Genomic DNA, 25075 nt, shown 5'->3' with positions numbered 1-25075 from the left:
GTGCCCTGATGGACAAATAGAACAACAATGTGACCTATACACACAATGAAATATTATACACCTGTGATGAGGAAGGAAATTCTGACACACGTGACGACATGGATGAACCTTAAGGGTATTATGCCTAGTGAGGTGAGCCAGTCACTAAATGAGAGGTACTGTGTCGTTCCCTTCCCACGAGGGGCCTGAAGCAGTCAGGTTCATGCCATGGTGGCTTCCAGGGGGCTGGGGGCAGGAGGCGGAGCCAGGGTGCAATGTGGGCAGAGTTTCAGTTTGGAAAGAAGTAAAACTTTGAAAATAGATGGTACTGATGTTTGCCCCACAATGTGAACACACTTAGCACCACAGACTGCACATCTGAATGGCTCTGATGGCAATTTTACACCATGCACTTTTAGTCACATTTTAAAAAAAGGCTCCAAAGCAATTCAATTTTCCGTTTTTGTAATATAGCAAGAAATGTTAACAATGGTGTGATTGTGAATGTCCTTTCTTTTTTTATACTTGTCTGTACTTTCTGATATTTTGGGCAGTGAGAACAGTAATTTTTATACCACTTTAAAAAGCCATTTCAAAAATAACGCACTAAATCGCACAATCAGACATACTGGGCTGACCAAAATGGGCATTTGCTTTCCTGTGAGATGGCTCTAGTGGGGCTCCATGGTCTCTGATTTCATTCGAAGCGATTCTGATGGGTTGTGGTGACGGCTGTCATACCAGCATGCATTAAAAAACATCAAAATTTGTACATTTTTGTGTAGCTATTTTAATATCAAAGATGGAAGAAAAAAAGCAACATTTTTGGCATACTATACTTTGTTATTTCATGAAAGGTAAAAATGGAACTGAAATGCAAAAACTGATTTGTGCAGAGTGTGGGGGTGGTGCTGTAACTGATGGAACGTGTCAAAGGCAGTCTGCAAAGCTCGTGGTGGAGGCTTCTCGCTGGACAATGCTCCACATCGTGTAGACCAGCTAAAGCTGATAGGAATCCAATCAAGATATTAATAGAGAACAATCAACATCATACCACACAGGAGACACTGCCATACTCAAAATATCCACATCAAGCACTGAAAATCATCTGCACCAGCTGGGTGACATTCTCACACTGATGTCTGGGTTCCACACAAGGTGAGCAAAAACCTTCTTGACTGTATTTCTTCATGTGATTCTCTACTCAAAACATATTGAAAATGTTCCATTTTTAAACTGTGATGGGTGATAAAAGTGGATGCTATACAATATTGTGGAGCAGAAGAGATCGTGGGGGCAGGTGGGATGAACCACCACCAAACACAGCAACGCCGGTCTTCATCTGAGAAGGCGTGTCGTGTATGTGGTGGGATTGGAGGGGAGTCCTCTGTTATGAGGGCCTTCCAGAAAACCAAGCAATTAATTCCAACAAGCACCGGTCCCAGTTAGACCAGCTGAAAGCAGCACTTGATGAAAAACCTCCAGAGCTGGCCGAGAGAAGATGCGCAATCTTCCCTCAGGATAACCAAGAGCCCATGCTCTTTTGACGACCAGTCAAAAACTGTTACAGCTCTGTTGGGAAGTTCTGATTCATCCTCCGTACTCACCAGCCATCGCACCTTTGGATGTCCATCTATTCCGTCTTTACAAAATTCTCATAATGGAAAAAGATTTCAATTGCCTGGAAGATTGTAAGAGGCACCTGGAACAGTTCTTTGCTCAAAAAGATAAAAAGTTTTAGGAAGATGGAATTATGAAGCTGTCTGAAAAATGGCGGAAGGCAGTGGGACAAAATGGTGAATATATTGTTCAATAAAGTCCTTGGTGAAAATGAAAACAATGTGTCTTCTACTTTTACTTAAGAACTGGAGGAATTTTTGGCCATCACCCTACAGCAGAACCGTATTTTTTTCTGGTTATAGAAGTAATATAAATTCATTCTAGAAAATCTGGAAAAGTGAAAGAGATAATGCTTAAAAAAAGAAACTATAATTTCATCACTTCAAAGTAAATATTCTTAAAAATCGTCACTGTAAATACTTTGATAACTATTTCTTCTTCTACAAATGTTTTTTCTTTAAATAATCATATCCAGAGTACTACCTTTATAGATTTTTGCATCCTGCTTTTTTTTTTCCACTTTAACTTTCATCAAATAGTCTTTTAAAGAGTGGAGAAGTCTTTAAACTATGGCAACTGACTCCAGTATTCTTGCCAGGAAAATACTATGGACAGAGGACCCTGGTGGGCTATAGTCCATGGGGTTGCAAACAGTCAGACACGACTGAGCAACTGAGCACAAAGTCTGGAGAAGACTCTCGTGAGTCCCTTGGACTATAAGGAGATCCAGCCAGCCCATCCTAAAAGAAATCAACCCTGAATATTCATTGGAAGGACTGATGCTGAAGCTGAAGCTCCAATACTTTGGTCACCTGATGCGAAGAGCTGACTCACTGGAAAATACCCTGATTTGGGGAAAGATTGAAGGCAGGAGGAGAAGGGGACAACAGAGGATGAGATGGTTGGATGGCATCAGTGACTCACTGGACGTTAGTTTGAGCAAATTCCAGGAGATAATGAACGACAAGGGACTGGTGTGCTGTAGTCCATGGGGTGGCAAAGAGTTAGTGAGTGAACAACAAGTCTTTTAAAATCCTGATTGAAACAGACAAATGGTATTCTGCTACACAGATGGTTCATTATCATTTTTTCCTTTTGTTGGACTTTAGTTGGTTTCCAATTTTTTTCAAGTGTCACTAATATTGAGAAGAAGTCTGTTCATAAATCTGACTGCGAATCTGATCATTTCTTTAGGCTCAGGCTCTAAAAGGACATGTACTGACTCAGGGCTGCTGTACAGAATTCAAGGTTGCTTCCTGGGAAGGTACTAACTTCACATCTTTCCAACAGTGGAATCACTCTAAAATATCCTGATCAATTGGATGAAAGGGTATTTGGCGTTTCTGGGATCAGTGGTGAGGTCAGAGACTTCCCTTGGCAGCGATATGCTATTTGCATGCTCTGTTGAGGTCTGTTTTCCACTTGACCCCGTCCTGCCCTCACTGTTTTGAAGTGAGGAGGAATCCCGCCCGACTCTGGTGGAGGTGTCACCTTCGGGGTCTTCTCATCAGCCCAGGGCTCTTGCAGGGTGCCCCCTCAGCGGGAAGCCCCCCATGCAGTCAGTTCCCAACTCTTGCTTCCTTGTGGCTTGCTCAGAAAGGTGATGGCCAGTGGCCCGGGAGAGGGGATGGGAGGTGAGGCTTCGGCCGGTCACAGGGCACATGCTGACCCTGGGGACTTTGGCTGGGCAGGAGTGACTCATTAACTAGTCACCCCACTAACGCCCCTCCCCGAGGGGGGCCTGGGCGGTGGCGTCCCTCCTCCTGTTTCTGAATGTGAACCCGGCTCCTGCCCAGGGGACATCAAGCTTAGCCGTGGACTTGCACACTGTCCATCTGCCCTTCGATGCGGTTCTCAGGTATGTCCACTCTCAGATCAGCCTCGCCCGGGTATCCGTGAAGACGATGCCGCTTTCCATCTGCGGGAGCTCGCCCTGGCTCCCCCACAGCTCCTGTCTCGTCGCGGCTGGCCTGTGTCACAGAGCACCCTCCACAGCCGCTGCCATCCCCCCTGGCCTCACCCGGCCTCGTCCTCTCTGCCCTTCTTGCCAGCCCCAGCAGACTGTCCGATGGCAGCACCGCCACGCACGGCACCTTAGTGGACGCCGTTCTCCATCATGGGACGTTCTACTGGACACACTCCCCCTTCCCCAAGCTGGGTACTGTGGGCTTCCTGGGGTGACTAAGAAATGGCCCAGCCCCCCAAAAAGCTCAGCCACCCATCTATCAGGCACTCATCAAGGCCCTTCTAGGCAGGAGGATGTTGTGAAACCAAGATTCATATACTTCCTGCCTTCACAGAGCCTGGGCTGCCAGGGTCCTCACTCACTCACTTACTCGTTAAGTCCACACACACATCGTCGGAGCCCTCTTATTCCAGGCCCTGGGCCGCGAAGCACAGGCATGTGAGCCTGACCCAGCCTGCTGTGGGAGGCAAGGCTGAGAAGGAACTTGAGGGGCTGCTGATACTTGAAGGGTGAGCAGGTCTGACCAGGAGGGGAGAATGAGCCAGGTAGGGGCACCTTTACTGAGCAGCCCCGCAGAAACTGGCCAGGGGTGTTCCAGGTCTCTTTGGGGAAACGGGTCTCCTAAATTCCCCAGCGACCAACTCCTTAACCTGTTTGGCAGCGATTCCTCAGCACTGTTTAATTTCTCCCAAGCTGACCATGTGTAAGTCTTTCAGAAACTCATTAATTCCACAATGGAGCACATACTGAATGCTTGGTGCTAGAGATACGAAGGGACTGAAGGGACAGGGATCACTGCTTTGGTGGACCTTACATTCTTTGGAGGAGACAGAAAGCAAATGAAACAAAATGCAAAATATATAATATGTTAGCAGGGAAGAAGCACCAGGAAGAAAAGTTCAACAGGATAGGGGAAGAGGAAATATCAGGAGAATGTGAACATTTGAGACTGGGTGGTCAAGGCAGGGTTCCTGGAGAAGGTAGTGTTAGTCCCTTATTTGTATCTGACTGTTTGTGACCCCATGGACTGTGCCCGCCAGGCTCCTCCATCAGTGGGATTCTCCAGGCAAGAACACTGGAGTGGGTTGCTATGCCCTCCTCCAGGGGATCTTCCTGATCCAGGGATCAAACCCAAGTCTCCTGCATCGCAGGCAGATTCTTTACTTTCTGAGCCACTACCACAGAAGGTAACATTTGAATAAAATCTTGGAGAGGGCGATGGAGCCATGGGGACATGCTTACACAGGCAGCAGGAACAGCAAATGCAAAGGCCCTGAGGTGGGATCGTATCTGGAATGTCTGTGGAGCCACGGGGGGCCAGTGTGGCTGCAGTGATGTCAGCAAGGGTGAGACGAGAGCAGCAAAGGTCGGGGTCAGGATGGAGGCCAACCCTGCAGGGCACTGCAGACGGTGGGAGGCGGGAGGCGCTCAGTGTTCAGAGAAGCGACATGATCTGACTCAGGCTGTAAGACAGCATCTTGACTGTTCTCCAGTTTCTTTATTTTTCTCCAGTCTTACTGAGACATAATTGACACATGTCATTGCATAAGGTGTACAACATAATGGTTTGATTTACACATGTTGTAAAGTGATTACTGCGATGTTTAGTGTGTATCTCATATGGATACAATAAAAGCAAAAGGAGGGGAAAAAAAGGTTTTTGTGATAAGAACTCTTAGGTTCTAGTCTCTTAATGACTTCCATAGAAAACACACAGCAGCATTAATTATATTTATCATGCTGTATGTTACATCACCGACTCAATGGACATGAGCTTGAGCAAACTCCGGGAGACAGTGAAAGACAGGGAAGACTGGGGTGCTGCAATTCATGGGGTCACAAAGAGTCAGACATGACTTAGTAACTGAACAACAGCAACATAACATCCCTAGTTATTTATCATTACCTGGAAGTCTGTCCCTTTCGATCACCCTCCTGCAATCCTGCCCCCTCACCTCATCTCTTTTTCTACTGTTGTTGTTCAGTTGCTCAGTCGTGTCTGACCCTTTTCGACCCCATGGACTGCAGCACACCAGGCTTCCCTGTCCTTCACCGCGTTTCCATTTTTGCTTTTCACATGTAAGTGACAGCCATACAGTGCCTGACTGTCTCTGCTCAGCTTCTTGCTAGCCTGTGCAGAAGCCTCCTGGTGTGCTGAAGCTATGGATGCACCTTTGTTTCCAAGCTTCTTCTGAACTTTTGGTGTGATTGTCAGTGAGAAGATGGGGAAGACTGGCCTGAGAATGTGTGAGGAGCAAAGGATCGATGGCAGGCAGGGATGTGCCTGCCTCTCACCTGCACAGAGACCAGGCAGTGAGCTTGAACCCTGCAGACCTCTGTCTCTTCTGTAAAAAGGAGTGAGCTGGGTCTGTTCTGCGGGTGCTGGCCAGGGCCTGCATGAATGTTCAGGAGGTGCAGACAGCACCATCACCATCCTCGATCTCGAGGCCAGTCTCCTCCAAACCCTCCCAGCGAGCCCCAGTTTGGCCCCTGGTGGCAGCCAGATTTGTACGCCTGGCTTTGTGGTGTGCATCGGGAGGGTCCCAGGATGCAGGGTCCAGTGTCCTGCATAGTCTTAGGAGTCCAGACCCACAGCACTCCGGAGAGCCTAGACAGGTCCCAGCTATCAGTTGCGGCTCCAGCAGTGTCCTGGAGAGGAAAAGAATCAGAAATGCTGCCCGCCTCCCACACCAGGAGGCAAGGATGTGCGTTCCGTAGAAGGCACTCCCAGGCCACCATCGAGGTTGTCTGGAAGACGTCATCTCGGCAGCGCGGATGGACCAGCGGGCTTGCTCACCCGCCTCCCTCCTTACCAGCTGTGTCTGGGAGGACCGCGGCCTCGGAGTCCTCTCCATCCGTAAAATGTTGGCTGAGAACACGACAGGTTTGGGTAAACGGCGCGCAGGGTGTCACTCTCAGCGCACGTGTCTCCAGGGCTGGTCACTCAGCGTCCCGCGCCTCCTGTCTCCCCGGGGGCTGCCGCGGACTCGAGCGAGCGCGTTGTCCCGAGCGGGCTGGCGGCTCACCGGACGCTCGCTCGCATCTCTCCAGCAACGTCCCGGACAAGTCCTGGCTTTGCCTGTGGGCCGCCCGGGGCTGCAGATGGGAGCGGGGTAGGGAGGGTCGGGCCGGGGCTGTTCGGCGGCGCCCAGCCCGCGTGGAACCCCTCGGAGCCCAGGCCAGGCCCGCGTTCGTTCTCACCTGGGCTAGAACCTCCGGAGCCGCAGCTACCAGTCCACTGAGACTGGAGGGGCGGGGCGGGGGCGGGGCCTGGACCTGGGAAGGGCGGGGCCTGGGCGTGTGACGCGCGGCCCGGGCCAACGGGCGGGGCCTGGCCAGACAGGGGCGGGGCTGGGGGCGGAGCCGGGGCGCGTGACGCGCGGCGCGGGCCAATGGGGCGCGCGCCCGAGGCCGAGCCTCCTGCGAGCCTTCTCGGCGCCCGGCGCGTCACGTGAGCCCGGGGAGTGAGCGCCGAGAAGCGGCGGCGGCGGCGGCGGCGGCGGCGGCGGCGGCGGCGGCGGGGGCTCGGCCGCAGCGACGCGGGCCGGGTGAGGCGAGTGAGTGCGGGACGCGCGGCCGCCGCCCCCAGCGCAGCCCGCGTGGGCCCGGGACCGCCGGGCCTGGCCGCCGGCCGGCCGCGCCGAGTTCAGGTAGGAGCGCGCGGCGAGGACGGGCGCGCCTGGACCGGGCCCGGCGAGGGCGCGGGGGGCCCTCTGCGCGCCGGGCTGGGCGCCCGCACGACTGTCCGGACTCCGCGCGAGCGTCGGGGGAGATGTCGGCGGAAAGGGAACCCCGGTGCGGGGCCGGGGCCAGGGCCTGGGGCGGGCGGGCGGGACGGCGATCCCCCGTGCCCACCGGCCCGGTCCCCGCGCTAGCCTCGGTGTCTGGCCCCGCGCGTCCGCGCGCGCTTTGCGGGCCGGCCGCCCATATGGCTGGCGCGGCGGGGCCTGCGGGCGGAGGGGTTACTGCCGGTCACCGCGGCCGGCCCGGGGGAGGCGGCGCCCGGCTTCCCCCGCCCCTTCCCACGCGCGGCCCCACGAGAGCCGGAGCGTCGCGGGGTCCCCCGCCCGGCCCTCAGCGCGCCCCGCACGCGCAGTCACGCGGCAGGAGCTCGCGCCCCCGCCCGCCCCTCTGCGGGTCCCTTCGGGCCCTCCCTCCACCCCCACTGTTTGCCGGCCCAGGCCCCGGGGGTGACGGGTCCCCGGGTGCCTGAGGCCTTGGAGCCACTCCGCCGCCTCCAGGGACCCGGCGGACCGCGGGGAGCCCCGTCGCCCCACAGGTGCGAGGCCGCGGCCACGGGACTCTTATTTTGAAGGGCGGCCCCCCCGCCGTGGTCTGCACGCTGACCCAATGGAAGGCCCTTGGCCGGCGCTAGGCTTGTTATCAATTACATGTTGTTCCTGCGGCCGCCGTGTCCCCGGGAGGATAAACAGCAGGCCAGGCCGGCCGGGCGGGGAGGGGCGGAGTCCGGCCATGGCCAGGGACGCTGCCCGGGACAGGGCGTCCCCCCTCCCTCCCCCCCTCCCCCCGCGGCCTGCGTCGGTGGCCGGGCCACGTGCTGCTGTGTTTCAGGGCCGGTCCCCGCGCCCCGCGGGTCCCGTGGGCTCTCAGTGCTCGCGTCCTCCCGGCCGAGGAGCCCTGCCCGAGGGCTCAGGCGGTCTGCTGCGGCCCCCACCCCCGGGTCTTTGCACTCCGTCGGCAAAGTTCGGCCAGGGTCCTGTTTCAGAGTTGGGGATAGACAGTCCAAACGGCTTATATTCTGGTGGGGAGACCGAGAACGAAGTGTGTAAATACTTAACTGCAGTAGCAACTGTTAGGAAGACTAGGATGCAGGGTGGTATAGCAGAGGGTGGTGGGCAGGGAGGGAGGCCTCACAGGGAGTGACTTCAGAGCTGAGGGATCTAAATCAGGGGCTCCCTCCTAGACGGCTGGGAAGAGGGGTCCTTGGAGAGTGAAGCGCTGGGGCCCTGGCCTGGGGCGGTGAGGCTGGTGAGCCTGTGCACAGCCTGGGAGTGGGGCAGGTGGAGCAGTGGTCGGGGCAGACCGGCCTTCTTGGAGGAGACTGGGTCCATTCCTTTGGGAATCTCTTCAGTTCCCGCCTACCCTGTCCTGCTGTACTTATTTCCCCCTCTTATTTCTTTTATGTCATTTAATCTGTGGATATCTTAGTTTATGTCTCTAAAATGTAAGGCCTCCTTTGAAAAATATGTACCAACCACAGTACATCATCCCATTTAAAAATATTGACTGTAATTCCTCAATATCATGGAATAGTCAGGTAGTGGTCACATTTCTGGGGAGAGTTTCAAGGGCAGGGACATGGCCCTGTCTGCCTTTTCTGCCTCGTTCCTGCCTGGTTCTAGGAAGACCGGAGTCCCCGGGTTCCTCAGCATGGCGGCAGAGGGGAGAAAGACCATGACCTCACCCTTGAGACTCACCCTGACGGCTGGTGCTGCCTGTCTGTCCCTGTAGCGAGTGCTCAGCGTGTGTAAGCTCATCGGTCTTACAAAAACCCAGGAACTAGGCACGGTTGTCAGGATCCCACCCAACACATGGCACAGAGAGCGTGCACCGCTTGCCCGAGGTCACACAGCTGACAAGCTGCAGAGACAGCAGCTCAGTGTGGGCGATGGGGTGGAGGTTGGGGTCTCAGGCTGAGTGTGGGCTCTGTTCTTCACATTATCTGGCATTTTCATGCCTTCTCAGCACCTGATTCAGTGAATAGTGTATATTTTAAAACTCCCAGCTTTAAAATCCTTAGCTAAAAAGCCAAACATTCTCCTGCAAACACTGCCCTGGATGCAAACTTGCATCTTGCCTTATTTTCCTGGGGCTCAGTGAAGCTTCCTAGCTGGGTCATCACACACGGAACAGGTGGGGGTGACTGGGGTTTGGGGGAGCAAGAACTGGCCCCAGGTCACGACTGAGGATGGCCTGGCCCTGGGAGGTCCCGAGCGCTGGCTGGGCCTGCGGAATGTTGGGCAGTGCCCGGCCCGACCGAGTGCTCGAGACAGAGATGGGTGTAGTGGGAGTGGACGTGGTGCCCGGTGGCCAAGACTGTCTGCTTTAGCTGCAGATCGTTCCCCTTCCTCAACTCAGTAAACACCGACTGTGGTCATTGGGTGGGGACAAAGGTCTGCAGAGGTGGCCCTGTCACAGCCACTGTTGACTTTCCTTGGACACCGACCCGCATGGCCTTCAGCCTGCCCCTGTCCTCTCTGCTGACGTGCCCTGAGCCCCTCCTGGGCACCAGCAGCCTTACCAGGGGCTGGGAACACAACCAGACCCGACCGCCCAGCCTGCACCACGGGGGCCCTGGTCTGGTAGGGAGGCGGCGTGAGCTGGGTAAGTGCTCCATGGGGTGTCAGCTGGGGGTCTCATTGCCCACCAGGCAGCTGTGAGTCAAAGGCGGGAGTACCTGAGCCCTGGGACCGGAGTGCGTCCTCCCTGAGTTGTTGTCGCAAGGCAGGGCCCTTCTGCTGCTGGTGAAGCCCCTGAAGGTGCCCAGTCCAGTGGAGGGTGCTTGGTGGAGGCCCGTCCCTAATTCACTGGAGAGGCAGCTGAGATGGGAGGGGCCCAAGGACTGGGTGGTGGGTGGGCTGCCCCCTTTTAGGTGGTCAGACAGCCCTTGAGGGAGTCTTTAATTTATGCCTCAGAGTAGACTTGTCTGGTTGAAATACAAACTCCTCATTTATATTTGAATCTCAGATGAAACAATTTTTTAGTATAAGCTTGCTGTATCCAATGTTTGGACATGCTTCTGTTAAAAGTTGTTCATTTTTTAAACTCAGTTTCAAGTTGAACCGGGTGGCCTTTATTTTTATTTGCTCAATCTGGCAACCCTACCAAAGCTGCAGCAACAGGGGGTCAGAGGGCATGTGGCTGTCCTCCGCCTCCACCCCCCACCCCGCCCCACCACCCACCGCCGGCAGTTCTTCTGCAGGAACAGGACTGAGGTCAGTTATCCAGGGATGATGGTGACTCTGCTTAGCTGGATGGGGTTCCCACCTGGCCGTTTGGGGTGCAGAGTGCCTCCTCACACACCCACCCTCTCCCTCACACGCACTCACACTCAGACATGCGTGTTCCTTTTCAGAATTGTTCTGAAAAATCTGTGTGAAGCCACGAGAGCCGGGTTGTGCAATGGGCTTGGAGAGCACTTTTGCAAACAGGTGGTGCAACTTCGGAAAACACGCTTGCAGCGTTCCCCCATCAGATGGATGGAGGCAGAATCCAGGCCTGGGGCGGCGGGACGCTGTGGCTGGCCACGGCGTGGGGCCAGGAGCCTCCGAGGAGGGGGCTGACTGTGCTGCTTTCCTGACGGGGCCTTCTTGGTTTTCTCTGCAGCCGCCAGGCCAGCATGGTGGACCACTTGCTCCCAGTAGACGAGACCTTCTCGTCGCTGAAACGCCCCGTCGGTTTTCTGGGTGACGGGCGGGCGTACCACATGCTGCCCTCGCCCCTCTCCGAGGACGACAGCGATGCCTCCAGCCTCTGCTCCTGTGCCAGCCCCGACTCGCAAACCCTGTGCTCCTGCTATGTCGGTGGCCGGGGGCCCGAGAGCCAGGACAGTATCCTGGACTTCCTGCTGTCCCAGGCCACCCTGGGCGGCGGCGTTGCGCCTCACGGCAGCCCCATGGCCTGGGGGGCCTGGCGGAAAACACCGGCCCCCGTGAAGGGGGAGCATTTCAGCTTCCCCGAGTTCCCGGTGGGTGACCCCGATGACGTCCCTCGGCCCTTCCAACCCACCCTGGAGGAGATCGAAGAGTTTCTGGAGGAGAACATGGAGCCAGCGGTGAAGCAGGCCCCAGAGGGCAGTGGCAAGGACTTGGACGCCTGTGGCCAGCTCTCCACTGGGCCACACAGGGGCCACCTCCACCCCGGGGCGGGTGGCAGAGAGCGCTGTGCCTCACCGCTGGGGGCCGGTGCAGCTGGCAGCCAGGGCCCGGCTGGGGGCCCCGCCCCTGACACCCCAGTCCCACTGCTGCTGCAGATCCAACCGGTGCCTGTGAAGCAGGAGTCGGGAGCCGAGCCTGCCTCCCCGGGGCAGCCCCCAGAGGCCGTCAAGGTGGCGCAGCTGCTGGTCAGTATCCAGGGCCAGACCTTCACGCTTGTGCCCCAGGTGCTGCCCTCATCCAGTCTCAGCTTGCCCTCCAAGTTCGTGCGCATCGCCCCTGTGCCCATCGCAGCCAAGCCCCTTGGGTCAGGACCCCTGGGGCCCAGCTCCGCAGGCCTCCTCGTGGGCCAGAAGTTCCCCAAGAACCCGGCGGCCGAACTCATCAAAATGCACAGGTGCACTTTCCCTGGCTGCAGCAAGATGTACACCAAGAGCAGCCACCTGAAGGCCCACCTGCGCCGGCACACGGGCGAGAAGCCCTTCGCCTGCACCTGGCCGGGCTGTGGCTGGAGGTCAGTATGGCGGTGGCAGCCAGGCGCTGTGCAGGGCCCACACGCCTCTGCTCCCGGGGTGTGTGGCCAAGACCGAGTCCGTGCTTGGATAAGGCTGCTTAGGGCGGGGAGGGGGTGGGCAGGCCCAGAGGCCCCTGTGGGCCTCTGATTGCTGGCGTTCAGTCTCATGGTGACCAGGTGAGGCTGCGGCTGTGCCAGGGAGGGGCTGGGCCACGCAGAGGGCTCCCCTGGTGGCGCCGGGGCCGCTGAGAGCCGCGGGGGGCGGCTGCGCACCAGGCGTCCCCGCGGCGTTCCCGTGCTGCGCGCCCCCGTGCCGTGCGCCCCTGCAGCGCCCCAAGGGTAAGTACCACCTCTCACCCCCCTTCACTGCTGAGCACGCGGAGGCTCAGAGCTGCTCAGTAACGTGGCCCTTTGCTGATGGGGTCGAAGCCAGGGGCCAGAAGCAGCCGCCTCCGCAGCCTGAAGGCCCAGCCGCTTGACAGCCGTTCTGGGGGAGCTGGCGCTGTGCTGGAGATGCCAGAGAGGCCACGGGGGGCTCCGGGCTCGGGTGCCGAGCCAGAAGCGGGAGACTGCTCCCCGGATCTCGCTCCGTGCACATGGGGGACCAGCTCTCAAAGCGGGGGGTGGCTTTCCCAGGGTCACCCAGCCCCTGGGCGGGCAGAGCGGGTGGGACCACCGTGGATCGCCCCCAGTCCCCCGGCAGGCCCACCCTCTTGGGAGGGAACTGTTCCTGAGGCTCTGGTGCAGGTCAGGGGCGACGTGCTCAGGACGCCCCCCTGCAGGAAGCTGGCTGGCCCAGGAGGTGCGTGTGCTCCTTGCACACTCGGTCCTGCCTAGTGTGGCTTCCGTGTATGAGGGGGTGGGAGGCATGCTTGGCTTTGTGCAGACCTGAACCTCACAAGGGGCACGTGTGACCACACGCGATCATGCGCACTGCATGGTTGCGCCCCATGCGTGTGTGTGGGTGCACATGACACCCCGTGCTTCCAGATGGAATTGCTCCTGAGAGCAGGGGAGAACTGCCCCTGGGCCGGAGGTGCTGGCCTCAAGAGTCGTGGCAGGCCGAGGCTGGATGGATGGGAGCCCTGTGCCCAGCATCCCAGGTCGTGGAGCAGTGAGCTGGCTAGAGAAGGGGCTTTGCCTTGGCACCCACAGCCCTGAGGGCTCCAGGAGCCCAGCTCTAGCCTTGCACTGCCCACAGCATCAGGCAGAATTGGCCGGTGTGCTTCAGAGCAGGCTTGCCGGCCGACGGGGAAGCCGGGGTCAGTAGACAGACCTGGGGCCCTGCGGGGGCCCAACCGCAGCAGGGGACATCCTGACCCCGAGGGTGGGGCAGCTGGTGGCAGGGAGTGGACCCCAGCCCTGCTCTCCCCACTGGCCAGTGCCCTCCCGTGGTCCCCTGGCCAAGCCTGCTTCCTTGTCTGTCTAGTGGAAGGCTTGCTCGCGGTCTCTGTCCCTCAGGGCCATGTGTGCAGGGATCGTCCTGGTCGTGTGCTGCTCTCAGACGAGGTCAGAGTGTGAGGAGGACCGGGGAGGGGTCAGCCCGCTTCCACTGGGCAGCACCCACGTTGCAGGCTGGCACCTGGAGACTCCCGGGCCAGTGCTGTCTTTTTTGTGGGGGTGGGGCTGTGGGCAGCCTCACAGTCCCGGGCACTGTCCACCCCCCAGAACTGAGGCTGGGAGGAAGGCCCTGGTCGTGGTCAAGGCCGCCTGCTTGGCCACTTCCCCGGGAGAAGAGGACCTGTGTTCTGGGCTGTCCTGGAGGGCACATGGGACCCTCGGCCCAGGGCGTCAGGGAGGCAGGTCTCGGCCCCCAGCACAGCGGCCCTGGAGGGAGTGAGTTCCCCATGGGGGAGGTATGTAACCCAGAGTGGGATTCATGGTGGGCATTCAGGTTTGCACTGCCTGAGCCCTTGTGTGGTCTTGCCCAGGACCCCGGAGTGGGGGAGGCATGGTGGGAGCTTGGCACCGTGAGGTCTTGCGGAGCCCTTGGGAGCCGTGTCTGCCATCAGCCAGGCGGGAAGCTTCTCCCGGGTCTGGGTCTGGCCCTCACGGGGTCACGTGTGGGTCTTGCGAGGCAGAGGCCCTGCCAGGCGGGGAGCTGAGGGCGCCTGCCCTTGTGGGGGCCGGGTCTCACTGGTTAGTCTTCAGGGATCCTGAACTGCTGCTTATGTGCCCATGAGTTGACCTGTCCCGTCCATGTGCTCATAACTGCCAGCTGAGTGACCAAGGGCCATCCTTCCAGCATGTGGGTGGGAGGGTGGACTGACTTTGGGGCAGCTCTGTCAGGACAGGACAGGGGGGAAGTGGCCAGCTCACCAGGCACTTACTGAGTGCCAGGCACTGTCCTGAGGGTCTTAGAGCTGGGCTCCCCTCTGCAAATCCCCACCCTGGCTTGCATGATTCCTTCCACAAGGGACTTATTACCTTTCCGGCCCCTCAGGCCTTCTGTACCCCTCAGGTACACTTAAATTCCTATCCAGACGCCTCATCCTGGACCGCAGGCTCACGCGGCCTGCCTGCCAGCCTGCCTCGGGCAGCGCGGGCTGTCATGGCCCCCTGTGGCCTGTGTCTCCAGCACTCTTCTCTGGGGGTGGCTGTCGCTAGTCTTGCCATGACTCTGGCTCCGTCATTCCCAAATCCCAGTCTCTTCGAGGCCTCCCAGCACCCCTGTGGTTTGTTGGCACCATCTCGTTTTACGTAGGGGGAAACTGAGGCCCAGAAAGACCCAGTCATCGCCTCGGCGACAAAGCGCACCCCACCGTGGTGAGGGCAGCATGCCTCTGCCACGTACAGCCCCAGGGCCGGGCTGGCCACCCCTCTCGCTGGGCAGTGCTCTCGTGTGCCAGGAGTCCTGTCTCCTCCCCGAGGTCATCAGCGGCCAGGCATCAGCTCTGGGCTGGGAGGGAAGGGCTGAGGAGTGGGACAGTGAGACACAGCCCCGGGGTGCTGGGCAGGCGCCCGCGTCACACTGAGCCTGTGAGCAGGCGTCAGCCTGTCGTCCCACTTTGGTGGTTGTTCAGTCGCTCAGTCGTGTCTGACTCTTTGCGCCCGCATGGACTGCAGCACGCCAGGCTCCCCTGTCCATCACCAACTCCCGGAGCTTGCTCAGACTCGTGTCCGTCGAGTTGATGATGCCATCCAACATCTCACCCTCTGCCGCGCCACTTTAGAGAAAGGAAATACGGCTGGAGCCGGCAGGCGGTTCTCACCATCACCCGGCTGAGAGGTGGCTGAGGCAGGGGCTCGGCCCAGGCTCCCTGCCCACCCCACCCCATCCTACCCCACCCCACCCCACCCCACCTGGCAGGCCGTAGGCCCAGCCCTCCCTGCAGCAGCCCCTCCACACCTCCCGAGGGGGTGGGCCGCCCCCTGCACCACGCCTGCCCTCCCAGTGGGTGCTCTGCATCCCAGACTCTCTCCTTCCTGGTGGTCCTGGTGAAGAGCAGCCGCCTCTCTCCGTCCGGCGCCTGTCCTGTGTCCTGCTCACTGAGGGCCAGGAACACTGTCCCCCAGGGTCATCCCTGGCCTGGGCAACCTCCCGCCACTTCCTTCGGTGTCTGATCGTGGACCCCGGAGTCCCTGCTCTTCCGCTTAGGGATGCGGCTCTGGAGGCCGGGATGAGGCTGGGGCCGGATGGGCCTGCTTGAGGCTGTGCGTGTAGGAGGTGCTGTCGGCCTCTGCCTAGAAGTTTCCTGCTTCCCTCTTGGACACCAGCCTCCCTTGTTCTCTGCAGAGGGAAGTCCTGTCCCCTCCGAGGAGAGCGCCCTCCTGCCTCCACCCCTGGGGGCGTGCCAGCTCCCCGTGTGGGGGGGCCTGGGTCTCCACAGTGGACAAGGAGGCCCTGGAGACGGGGAGGCCGGGACAGGGCCGGGGGCTGCAGCAAGGCCCCCGAGCCCTGCCTGCGGTCGCAGCCCTGCGCTGTTCCACGCACAACCTGGCGCCACGTTCCCACCTCCGCCCTTGGCCTGGGTGCTCACACCGATGGCTTTCTGGCTGACTGAGGGCCCCCTGGACCTGTGCTTCCCCACAGCCCAGCCGTGGGGATCGTGGTCGACACTCACCAGGGCCCAGCTCACAGCCATGGGCCCTGCACCCGCTCTGCACCCTCAGTCCTGGCACCCGATTTGCCCTTCCCTGTGCCCAGGGAGCACCTCCGAGAGCTTGGCAACTTGCCAGGCAGTCCCGGCAGGAGGAGCAGGGCCCGCTGCCTGCAGAGGCTGAGTCGTAACCGCCCACCCCGTCCCATGTGGCTGCGGTTTGGGAGAAGGTGGCGTGGGGGTGTGGGCTGGGGGGGTTGTCTGGGGGCTCAGGTCACAGGACCCTGAGGGGGGAGGGGGCGTGCAGATGGGGGGGCTGTTCTCGGGGCCGCTGTCCCCACTCCGCGCCCCTCCCAGGCGTCTCCTGACAAGAGGCCACTTGCCCTGTGTGCCCACTGTGGCCTCTGAGACGAGCCTCGGAAGGTGGACGAGAGCCCGAAGGCCCCACTGGAAGAGAGGACCCTGAGGCCCAGGACAGGCCTGGGTTCACTCGGGGCTACACGGGCTTGCGCCGAGCCATCCGGCTTCCCCGCTGCCCCTGTCCTCATGTCCTCCCTGGGGTGGCGTCTCCAGCGGGGCTGGTCTTGGCTCCCTGAACGGGAGGGTGAGGCCGACCCTGTGCCGCTGGGGGAGGCTGGGGCTCGGGGCTGTCGTGGAGCCTCCTTGCCGCTGCCCTGGGGGCCCTGACTCCCGCCGAGGCGGGTGGTCCTGGGTTGGCCCCTGACGGCCGGAACCTTGGTGCTCCTTTCACCCACTTGAGCTGCAGGGGCGTGGGGCACCCGGCCCGCTCTGGGGGAGGCCAGGCTGCCTGCGGTCACCAGGGCGGGATCTTTGCTCTGGCCTTGGCCACTCTGTGGCCACTGACCCTGGGTCAGGGTCTTGCATCTCTGCGCCTCGGTTTCCTCTCGTGGCAGATGGGCCAGGGTCTTATTTCCAAAGGTGCTGATGGCACTGTGCCCTGGGCACCAGGGCTGTGATGTGAACACCAGCTTCCAAGCACAGGCGCCTGGCCGTGCTCTGGGCGCCAGGGGAGTGAGGGAGGTGGCGCTTGTCCTCCGCGCCTCCGGGCTGAGGCCCCCGCTCTGCCTTCCCTGTACAGCTGTGGGTCCCGGGCTTCCACCCAGAGGGTCAGGCCCGGCTGAGCCTCCAGCCCCCTCCTTGGCAGGGCGGGGATGGCTGCTGCAAGCACCACCCCCTTCCTCTCAGGCATGGGTCCAGCAACGGGGTGCTGGGCCTGATGCTCCTTTGTGCGTGTGTTCATGTGGGTGAGCATGTGCACACATGCATGTGTGTGCTCCGTGCTCAGTCGTATCCGACTCTTTGTGACTTGTGGGCTGTAGCACGCCAGGCTCCTCTGTCCATGGGGATTCTCCAGGCAGGAATACTGGAGTGGGTTGCTATGCCCTCCTTCAGGGGATCTTCCCGACCCAGGGATCGAACCCAGGCCCCCTGCAATTGCAGGCAGAGGCTTTAGTGTGGCCTGTTTGTGTATGTGTGCAGTGTGCACTGGGTGCTTGCCCGCCCCAGGGCTGGCGAGGGCTGCCTCTCTGACAGCTCTCCATCCTCCTGAGATGCTCTCTCACTAACGCACAGACCAAGAACCCCAGGCACCAGGTGCTGGGCTGGCCGCGGGGCACTTGTCTTTCCTCATGGAGCTGACGGTCTAGTGGCTCAGACTGATGTTCATCAAAAACTTGGAAACTAAAGTTGCAGCAGTGGTAGAGGTCAGGAAGAAGTGCCTAGTGCTTCTAGGCCCTGGCTGTGGGTGGGATGCGATCCTGGAGGGTTTTCCTGAGGAGGTGATGTTTGCGCTGAGGGCTAAGGGATGAGTGGGAAGAGCCTTTCGGACAGAGGGGATGGTTTGGGCACACGGCCTCTGGCGAGAGGCGCTCAGGGCAGTTTGTGCAGGCAGAGCGCGAAGCACAACAGCGTGTGTGCGTACGGTGGGGTCTCGCTGCCAGGACGGAGCTCGGGAGTGAGGAGAGGCTGGAGTCCCTGAGGTCAGCTGTGCCAAGAGCTGAGCCCTGTGGTCAGCTGGGGTCCGTGGCCACTGTTCCTTTGAAGCAGCCACTGGGGCTGCGACAGGGAGGCAGCTGGGCTACCTTGGAGGCCTCTGAGCACCTTGTGGGGCACGGAATCGTCTGGGGACCTCTCAGCTGCTGGGAAGGCAGTCAGGGTCCAGGAGTTGTGGGGTCAAGTCTGAGGACCCCTCCTCTGCTGTGACAAAGGCCCGCCCCCTGCAGGCTGGGCGGGGCCTCTGCCCTAGCCTGTGCCCCGGGTTGGGGGGCTGCCTGGAGGATGCTCCCAGGAGCCCCACACTCTGGTCTGAGGGGCTTGAGACACAGCTGCAGTTGGGGGGCCTGCGGGGTTACCAGCTGCCCTCAGGCCACAGCACAGGGACCGGCCCCTCGCGCCTCCCTGGAGGGGCGGCGGGGGAGGGGCAGGGTGGGCTCAGCGCCCTCCCTGCGGACCCCACGGGCTCCGCTGGGCGGCGGGGGCGAGGCCGCTGACCGCCCTGTCCCACAGGTTCTCGCGCTCGGACGAGCTATCGCGACACCGGCGCTCGCACTCGGGCGTGAAGCCCTACCAGTGCCCCGTGTGCGAGAAGAAGTTCGCCCGCAGCGACCACCTGTCCAAGCACGTCAAGGTGCACCGCTTCCCGCGCAGCAGCCGGCTGCAGCGGCCCTGACCCGCCCCCGCCCCCTAGCGGCCGCCGCCTCCGCCAGGCGCTCTGTAGCAATAAGTTATCAGCCCCCTTTGGAGGGACGTGACGCCCATCTGGGCCATCTGGAGCCCGGGGGTGCGGACTCAGCACCGCCACCTCCCCGGGGACCCGGAGGCACCCGCGCCGGCCGGAGGCAGCCTGCACGCCCCTCGCCTTCGGAGGCCCAGCCCCCCTCCCGCCGGGCTCCCCGCCTGGGCCGGGGCCAGCACTCGATTGCCGGGGAAAGAGAAGTGCGCAGTGTTGAAATGTCAGTTCCCGGAGGGAGCCTGCGGGGAAGAAGGAAGTAGGCCAGAAGTCCAGGCTGCACTGTGGCGTGGGCGTGGCTCCATCCCCGGCCTGACCACCAGAGGGCGCACAGGGCGGTGCAGGGGCGGGACCTGGCCCCCAGGTGGCTGTGGGCTGGGTGAAAAGCCCCCTCTCGGCAAGGTGGCAGTGCATGTGCTTGAGTTAAACATGCAGGACAGACGGACAGACGCAGGTCTGCCCCAGGCTGACGGTGCCGTGTGGCCCATCCCCTCGCCCTGTTTGCAGACAAATCCAGAAGGCACCTCGGGTCACCTTCAGGAGGAGAGGGCTGGTGTAGAAGAGCTATGTAGAGCCTCCCAAATCCTGATTTAGAAGTGCATTCCTTATTTTGTCTAGAAATTAATATCAAATGAACTAGTTTGTTTTGAGAGGTTTATTTCACATCCTATGAATGTATGTAAATAAAATGTACATAGGTGCATCGACAAAATCTTTTAATAACATACCAACATTGTGTAAATTTGAAATAAAATCTATAAAGCTGGTGTACATATGTTACAATTATGTATATTTTCTTTGGTCCTTCATAAAAATATATTTGCCAATAAAAAGAAAAAGAACTTGATAACTCTGGCTTTGGCGTGCTGTTTTCCTTGTCCTTGCCAGGAAATGGAATGATTCTGGGGGCTGAATCTGCTTTGCCACATGCGGGGGACCCTGGTTTGCACCCCGAGCGACACAGGGGCTGTGTGGATGTCCGGCCCCTGGTCCGCCAGTGCAGGGTCCCCGCACCGCCACCTCCGCACCTGAGGCTGGGTGTCTGCTCCTTCTGTGTCCTGAGGGCTGTCTGCTCCACAGACCCACGGCCACCTGATTCCAGCTTCACTTGTGGGGAGAGACCGCAGGCGGGCCCGGCCCACAGGGCCGCCACCCCGCTGAGCTCCTGTCTGAGGCCCTTGCTCAGCACTTCCTTCCTTGTGTGCAGTGCACTGAGCATCGATTATGCACCCACTGTATCCACCAGGAAGGAGGCAAACTGTTCTCCAGCCACAACTCCCCCCGGGAAATGGCACGTGATGGCCACTTGCAGTTCTGAACGGATCAGGCGTCTTGACTGGGCGGAGGCAGTGCCTAGCGTGAGCTCTGCGGATGAGGCCTCAGGCCGGCACCAGCCTGCTTCTCTGTCCACGTGCCCTGGGGGCTGTCAGTGACAGCCGGGGGCCTAGAGCTGGAGGTGGAGCCCCACGGGTCTGCAGGGGAGAAGTGAGGGAGGTGTGTGCGTGTGCGTGTGCACTGTGTCTCCTGCGGTGCAGGCCCTCGTCCCCGCTGACCGGGGAACCTCCTGCTGCAGCCATCTGCCTGTCCAGTAGAGCGCAGCACAAGTGCAGAACGGACACCCCATCCCTCCTGGTCCTGGGGAGAGGACCGGCCTTGTGACCTGTGCCCTTTGACCCCGACTGGACACACTCCCTGGGGGCAAACATGCCCGGGGGAAGCGAGGCATCGATCTCCACAGAGGCGCCTTCTCCATCCATACAGAAGTGGCCCAGTTACAAGGGACCTGGGGGCTCAGGACGGTCACACTGGAGGATCCGTGAGCACATGTGTGTACATGCCTGGGTGCCAACTGGACACGGCTCACCTTTCCACGTACGTCCTCAACAGCCACCTGCTTGGGTCCTTGGCCCCTGGCCAGCCTCTGTCAAGGCCCAGTTAGGTGAACACTGGGAGATGTGCAGTGCTGTTGGCTGCTTCCTGGGTCCCCTGTGCCCCAGAGATGCCTCTGCCTGTGAGAAGACAGTTTAGAGCACGTGGTTTACTCATTGTCCGGAGACTGCACCACACGGACAGGCTTTGTGTCAAGCCAGATCCTAGAATATGTACCATCATACTGAGCTGTAAATTCTGGTCTCTGGGCACCACAATTTACTTATCAATTAAATTTAATGGTAAATTACCATTAACTAGCTTTAAGATTGTTCCCACATGTTTGCTGTGATATGTAATGATACAAAACAGAACAGATGTTGCATATAGCTTCATATACAACTTTTAATGGTGGGTTTGCTGGGTCAAAGAGCAGGCCAGTACCTTTGCCAAATTACCATCCAAAAATCAATTGCACTGGGAACATAATTTACTCACGCATTCAGTGTATTATCTGTTCTTCCACACTAGAACATGAACTCGGGAAGAAGGGTTTTGTCTGTTTTGCTCAGCACTGAGCCCAGCTCCCAAAACAAATATTTGTTGAGCAAATGACGTGGGTGGTAAACAAGCGCTATGGCTAAAATTGGGATAAGACATAGAGGTTAAATATACAATTTAAAGTTAAAAAGTCGTCAGCAGAATATTGGCTCCAAGGATTGTTATTGTTGTTCAGTTGCTCAGTCGTGTCCAACTCTTTGTGACCCCATGGGCTGCAGCATGCCAGGCTTCCCCGTCCTTTACCATCTGCCAGAGTGTGCTCAAACTCATGTCCATTGAGTTGCTGATGCCGTCCAACCATCTCACCCAAGGATGTCCACATCCTAATTTCCAGAACCTGAGACTATGCTTCCTTCTGTGGCAAAGGGGACTCTGCAGATGTAATCAAGTCAAGTCCAGATTCAGTTCAGTTTGGTCATTCAGTTGTGTCCGACTCTTTGCGACCCCGTGGACTGCAGCATGCCAAGCTCCCCTGTCCATCACCAGTTCCCGGAGTTTACTCAAACTCATGTCCATTGAGTTGGTGATGCTATCCAATCATCTCATCCTCTGTCATCCCCTTCTCCTGCCTTCAATCTTTCCCAGCATCAGGGTTTTTTCAAATGAGTCAATTCTTCGCATCAGGTGGCCAAAGGATTGGAGCTTCAGCATCTGTCCTTCCAGTGAGTATTCAGGACTGATATCCTTCAGGATGGACTGGCTGGATCTCCTTGCAGTCCGAGGGACTCTCAAGAGTCTTCTCCAACACCACAGTTCAAAAGCATCAATTCTTCAGTGCTCAGTTTCTTTATAGTCCAACTCTCACATCCATACATGACTACTGGAAAAAGGAGAGATTATCCGGGATTATCTGGTGAGCCCGAGGTAGTCACATGGGTCCTTTAAAGTGAGGGTCTCCCCGCCCCCCAGCCACACACGAGGTGAGTGCAGGCAAGTTAGTGGAGCTCCATCTGTATTTACGGCCACTCCCCATCACTGGGGTTTCTACCTGAGCTCCATGTCCTGTCAGATCATCCAGGGAGTCAGATTCTCCTAAGAGCTCGAACCCTACTGTGACCTGAGCACATGAAGGGTCTGGGTTGCGGCTCCTTCTGAGAATCTGAGGCCGGACAATCAGAGGTGGAGCTGAGCTCTGGGGAGCTTCTGCAGGTACCGATAATCACGATCACATCACAACATATAAGGTGCTAGAAGCATCCGCAAACCGTCCTTCCCACTCCGGTCCGTGGAAGAATCGTCTTCCTTGAAACAGGGCCCTGGTACCAAAAAGGCTGGGCATTGCTGCCTTAGAGCGGGTCAGGAGGCGAGACGATGGGCAGAGGTCAGAGGCTGGGAGCTCTCACTCTGCTGACTGAGGAGGGGGAGCAAGGGGTCACAAGTCGAGGGGCAAGGCGCCCCTGAAAGCGGGAAGAGGCAAGCAGACGTTCTGCCCTGGGGCCTCTGGAGGGGAACAGCGGTGCGGACAGCTTGATTCTTTGTCTGACCTCAGAACCACGAGCGGAGGAATGGGTGTTGTTTCAAGCACCACGTTCCTGGGAATTTTCACAGCGGCAGTAGATGCAGGTGACACAGGAGAATTAGCATAAACATTCGATCCCCAGACACTGTGCTGTGCAAGAAAGAGGCGGGAGGGCGGGGTGGGGCGCAGGCGACTGAAGGTGCCGCTCTCCTCGTGGGGGCCTTGGCCGAGTCAGCAACTGAACACACAGGTGGTTTAGTTCCAGGTGTGGGAGGGGGCACTGAACCCTAGGATGCAAAGCACCACCTCCTGGGTGCGGGGTGGGGCCACGTGACCCCCGCATGAGCCCGTGACCCCCGCTCTGGCACCACGCCCCCTGACCTGCTCTGAAGGCTCCTGGCAGTGGTGCCCGCCTTCCCGGAGGTGCAACGGGGCAGTCAGAGCCTGCCGAGCTCCAGGCCAAGGTGAGCTGGTAGGGCCAGGCTGGGGGGCACACAGGAGACAGAAGTGCCTCCTGGGGACCTGCTTACATCAGCCCCTACACAGGCGGCCCTGCCTCGCAGCAGGTAGCGGGGTTTCCAGGCATGCTTTATGCCCCTCTGTATGCCCTCTAGGTCTCTGTGTGTGCTGGGCACAGCTCCAGCCTGGGGCCAAGGCCCGATCACTTTGTGCGGCTCCTGGCCTCCAGACGTGGCTTCCCTAGCATGTCCATGCTCTAGAGCCTCAGCTTCCTCACCGGTCAGTGGGAGTTGGCAGGGTCCCCTGCCAGTGGAACTTCAGGTTTCAGGGGACCCTTGGGGGTGACTCCTCCTGGATCTGCCACCAGTGGCTACTGAGGGGGCTCAGCTCTGTTGTTGGGTCTGTTGTTGGGAGCAGCTGGTGGCAGGGCGATGTGAGGGCCATGGGCTGAGCACCTGCCCTTGGTGGCTGGCCCCTGGGGGAGACAAGCCCCTCCCTGGGCCCCACTCTGCTCACTGCCCAGCAGGTGTGCACCCTTCTGCCGACACCCCAGTGAGGTCTACAGTGGGCTGGGGAACCGAGGGCCGCACGGGAGTTGTTACGTTTGTGGTTCCGTCCACATACTGGGCTGCCGAACCACAGGAGGATCAAGTCTGTCTGCTGCTCTAACTGGAAATGCTCTAGAAAGAGTTTTGAGGCCAGCCAAGTCGACACAGAACATTTCAGGAACACAAGCGAAGCTTAACACTCCCGCTTTAGGTGGGCCTGTCACGGAGGGCCCCTTGGAGGAGGTGACGTCAGAGTGGGAAGGAGCCTTGGGAGGAGCAGACGGAAGGGCAGTCAAGCCAGAGACAGCAGGTGCAAAGGCTCCGGGGCAGGAATGGGCCTGCGTGTCTGAGGCCTTGAGCCAGGTGGCGAGCAGGGGCTTGAGGGCAGGCAGGGCTCCCCAGGGTGTGGCCACCCGCAGTAAGATGGCACCTTTTGACTCAGCCAGCTTTCCTGTGACCAGAACAAGCCTGACCCGGGAGTCCGTGCTCTGCTCCCTTTTCTACTGTTCCTTCTGCCCCAGCGTCATCTACAAAAGAGAGAGAAGGAAGGAAAAAGTATCCAACCCGGTCACTCAACCCCCTGCCCGCTGATTCAGCCTGCTGTCTCCTAGGTGGTATAGAGACTTCTGGGTTCTCAGTGCAGTGGTAGCCCACTGCTTCAGCAACGGAGGGACTGAACCAGATTCAAGTTTCCGGAGGGTCCCACTATCGTATGCAAAACTGTGGGGCCCTCAGTGCGGCCCCCGGAGTCCCCAAGGAGTAAGACAGCCCACCCAAGGGGCAGAAGTCAGTGACCATGACTTCACTACAAGACTCCTGGGTTGGGGGGCAGGTGGGACAGGGCAGGGGCTGTGGGGCATGCCAGGAATCACCCTGCCCTGGGTGGGACAGAGTCCCACCCCCTGGCCTGCTGGGGCCTCCTGCTGGTTGAAGCCCCAGGGGCGCAGCCCAGCAGGTTGGCCTCCAAGACCTGGCCGGGGCCCCAAGGGTGGCGAGTGTCGAGTGACCACTGGGGAGATAGGACCGGACCGAGCCAGGGCGGAGCTTGCGGCTTCATGGACCCGGTGGTGGCAGTGGGGGTGAAAGTGGCCTTGAGGATGTGGGGGGCAGGATCTTGGGACTCACTAGCAGACTGGATGGGGGTCAGGAGAGGGTTGAATTTCCTTGTGGTGGCCCTTTGGAAAAAAACAAACAAGATGCAAAACTGTGGCAGAGAGAGAGGCAGGGTTGGGGGAGAGACCAGGTTTCAGGGAGCACAGGCCTTGACCTGAGCAGGGGTGAGCAGACACGTGGTGATGCTCAGAATCCTTGCGTGCTGGGAGGGCGCAGGCCCTGGTCAGGATGGAGCAGAGCTGGCCGTATGAGATGCTCCCTCCCGTTTGGGGCCACAGATAGTCCAGGGCCCTAGTGCTGGGT

The 25075-nt window shown here is 59.2% G+C and overlaps 1 protein-coding gene and 1 long non-coding RNA gene across 3 annotated transcripts; one reads left to right on the top strand and one right to left on the bottom strand.

Moving 5' to 3' along the window:
* Positions 1–6: 6 nt before the first annotated feature.
* Positions 7–6839, bottom strand: LOC122424723. Its single transcript, XR_006264501.1, has 3 exons — positions 6379–6839; positions 4808–6214; positions 7–1928 (listed from the first exon to the last, which is right to left on the bottom strand). It is a non-coding gene; the product is annotated as an uncharacterized LOC122424723 (long non-coding RNA).
* A 201-nt stretch (positions 6840–7040) lies between these two features.
* Positions 7041–19618, top strand: KLF15 (Kruppel like factor 15). Of its 2 annotated transcripts, none has more exons than XM_043442840.1 (3): positions 7041–7215; positions 10913–11974; positions 18541–19618. In XM_043442840.1, exons 2-3 carry the CDS (start codon positions 10926–10928, stop codon positions 18701–18703), a joined length of 1212 nt encoding a protein of 403 aa, XP_043298775.1. In that variant the 5' UTR covers positions 7041–7215; positions 10913–10925; the 3' UTR covers positions 18704–19618. The 2 variants fall into 2 exon arrangements, with proteins under 2 accessions (XP_043298775.1, XP_043298776.1); XM_043442841.1 differs by lacking the exon at positions 7041–7215 and adding an exon at positions 8128–9910.
* The last annotated feature ends 5457 nt before the right edge of the window (positions 19619–25075 follow it).

This window comes from Cervus canadensis, chromosome 22 (assembly GCF_019320065.1).
Source record: "Cervus canadensis isolate Bull #8, Minnesota chromosome 22, ASM1932006v1, whole genome shotgun sequence".
NCBI classification, from domain to species: Eukaryota; Metazoa; Chordata; class Mammalia; order Artiodactyla; family Cervidae; genus Cervus; species Cervus canadensis.
This window is presented reverse-complemented; position numbering and strand designations above follow the sequence as displayed.

Coding starts and splice junctions, on each gene's coding strand:
- KLF15 (XM_043442840.1), top strand. CDS start 10,926: ATGGTGGACCACTTGCTCCCAGTAGACGAGACCTTCTCGTCGCTGAAA. Junction 11,975..18,540: donor TGGCCGGGCTGTGGCTGGAG/GTCAGTATGGCG, acceptor CCTGTCCCACAG/GTTCTCGCGCTCGGACGAGC.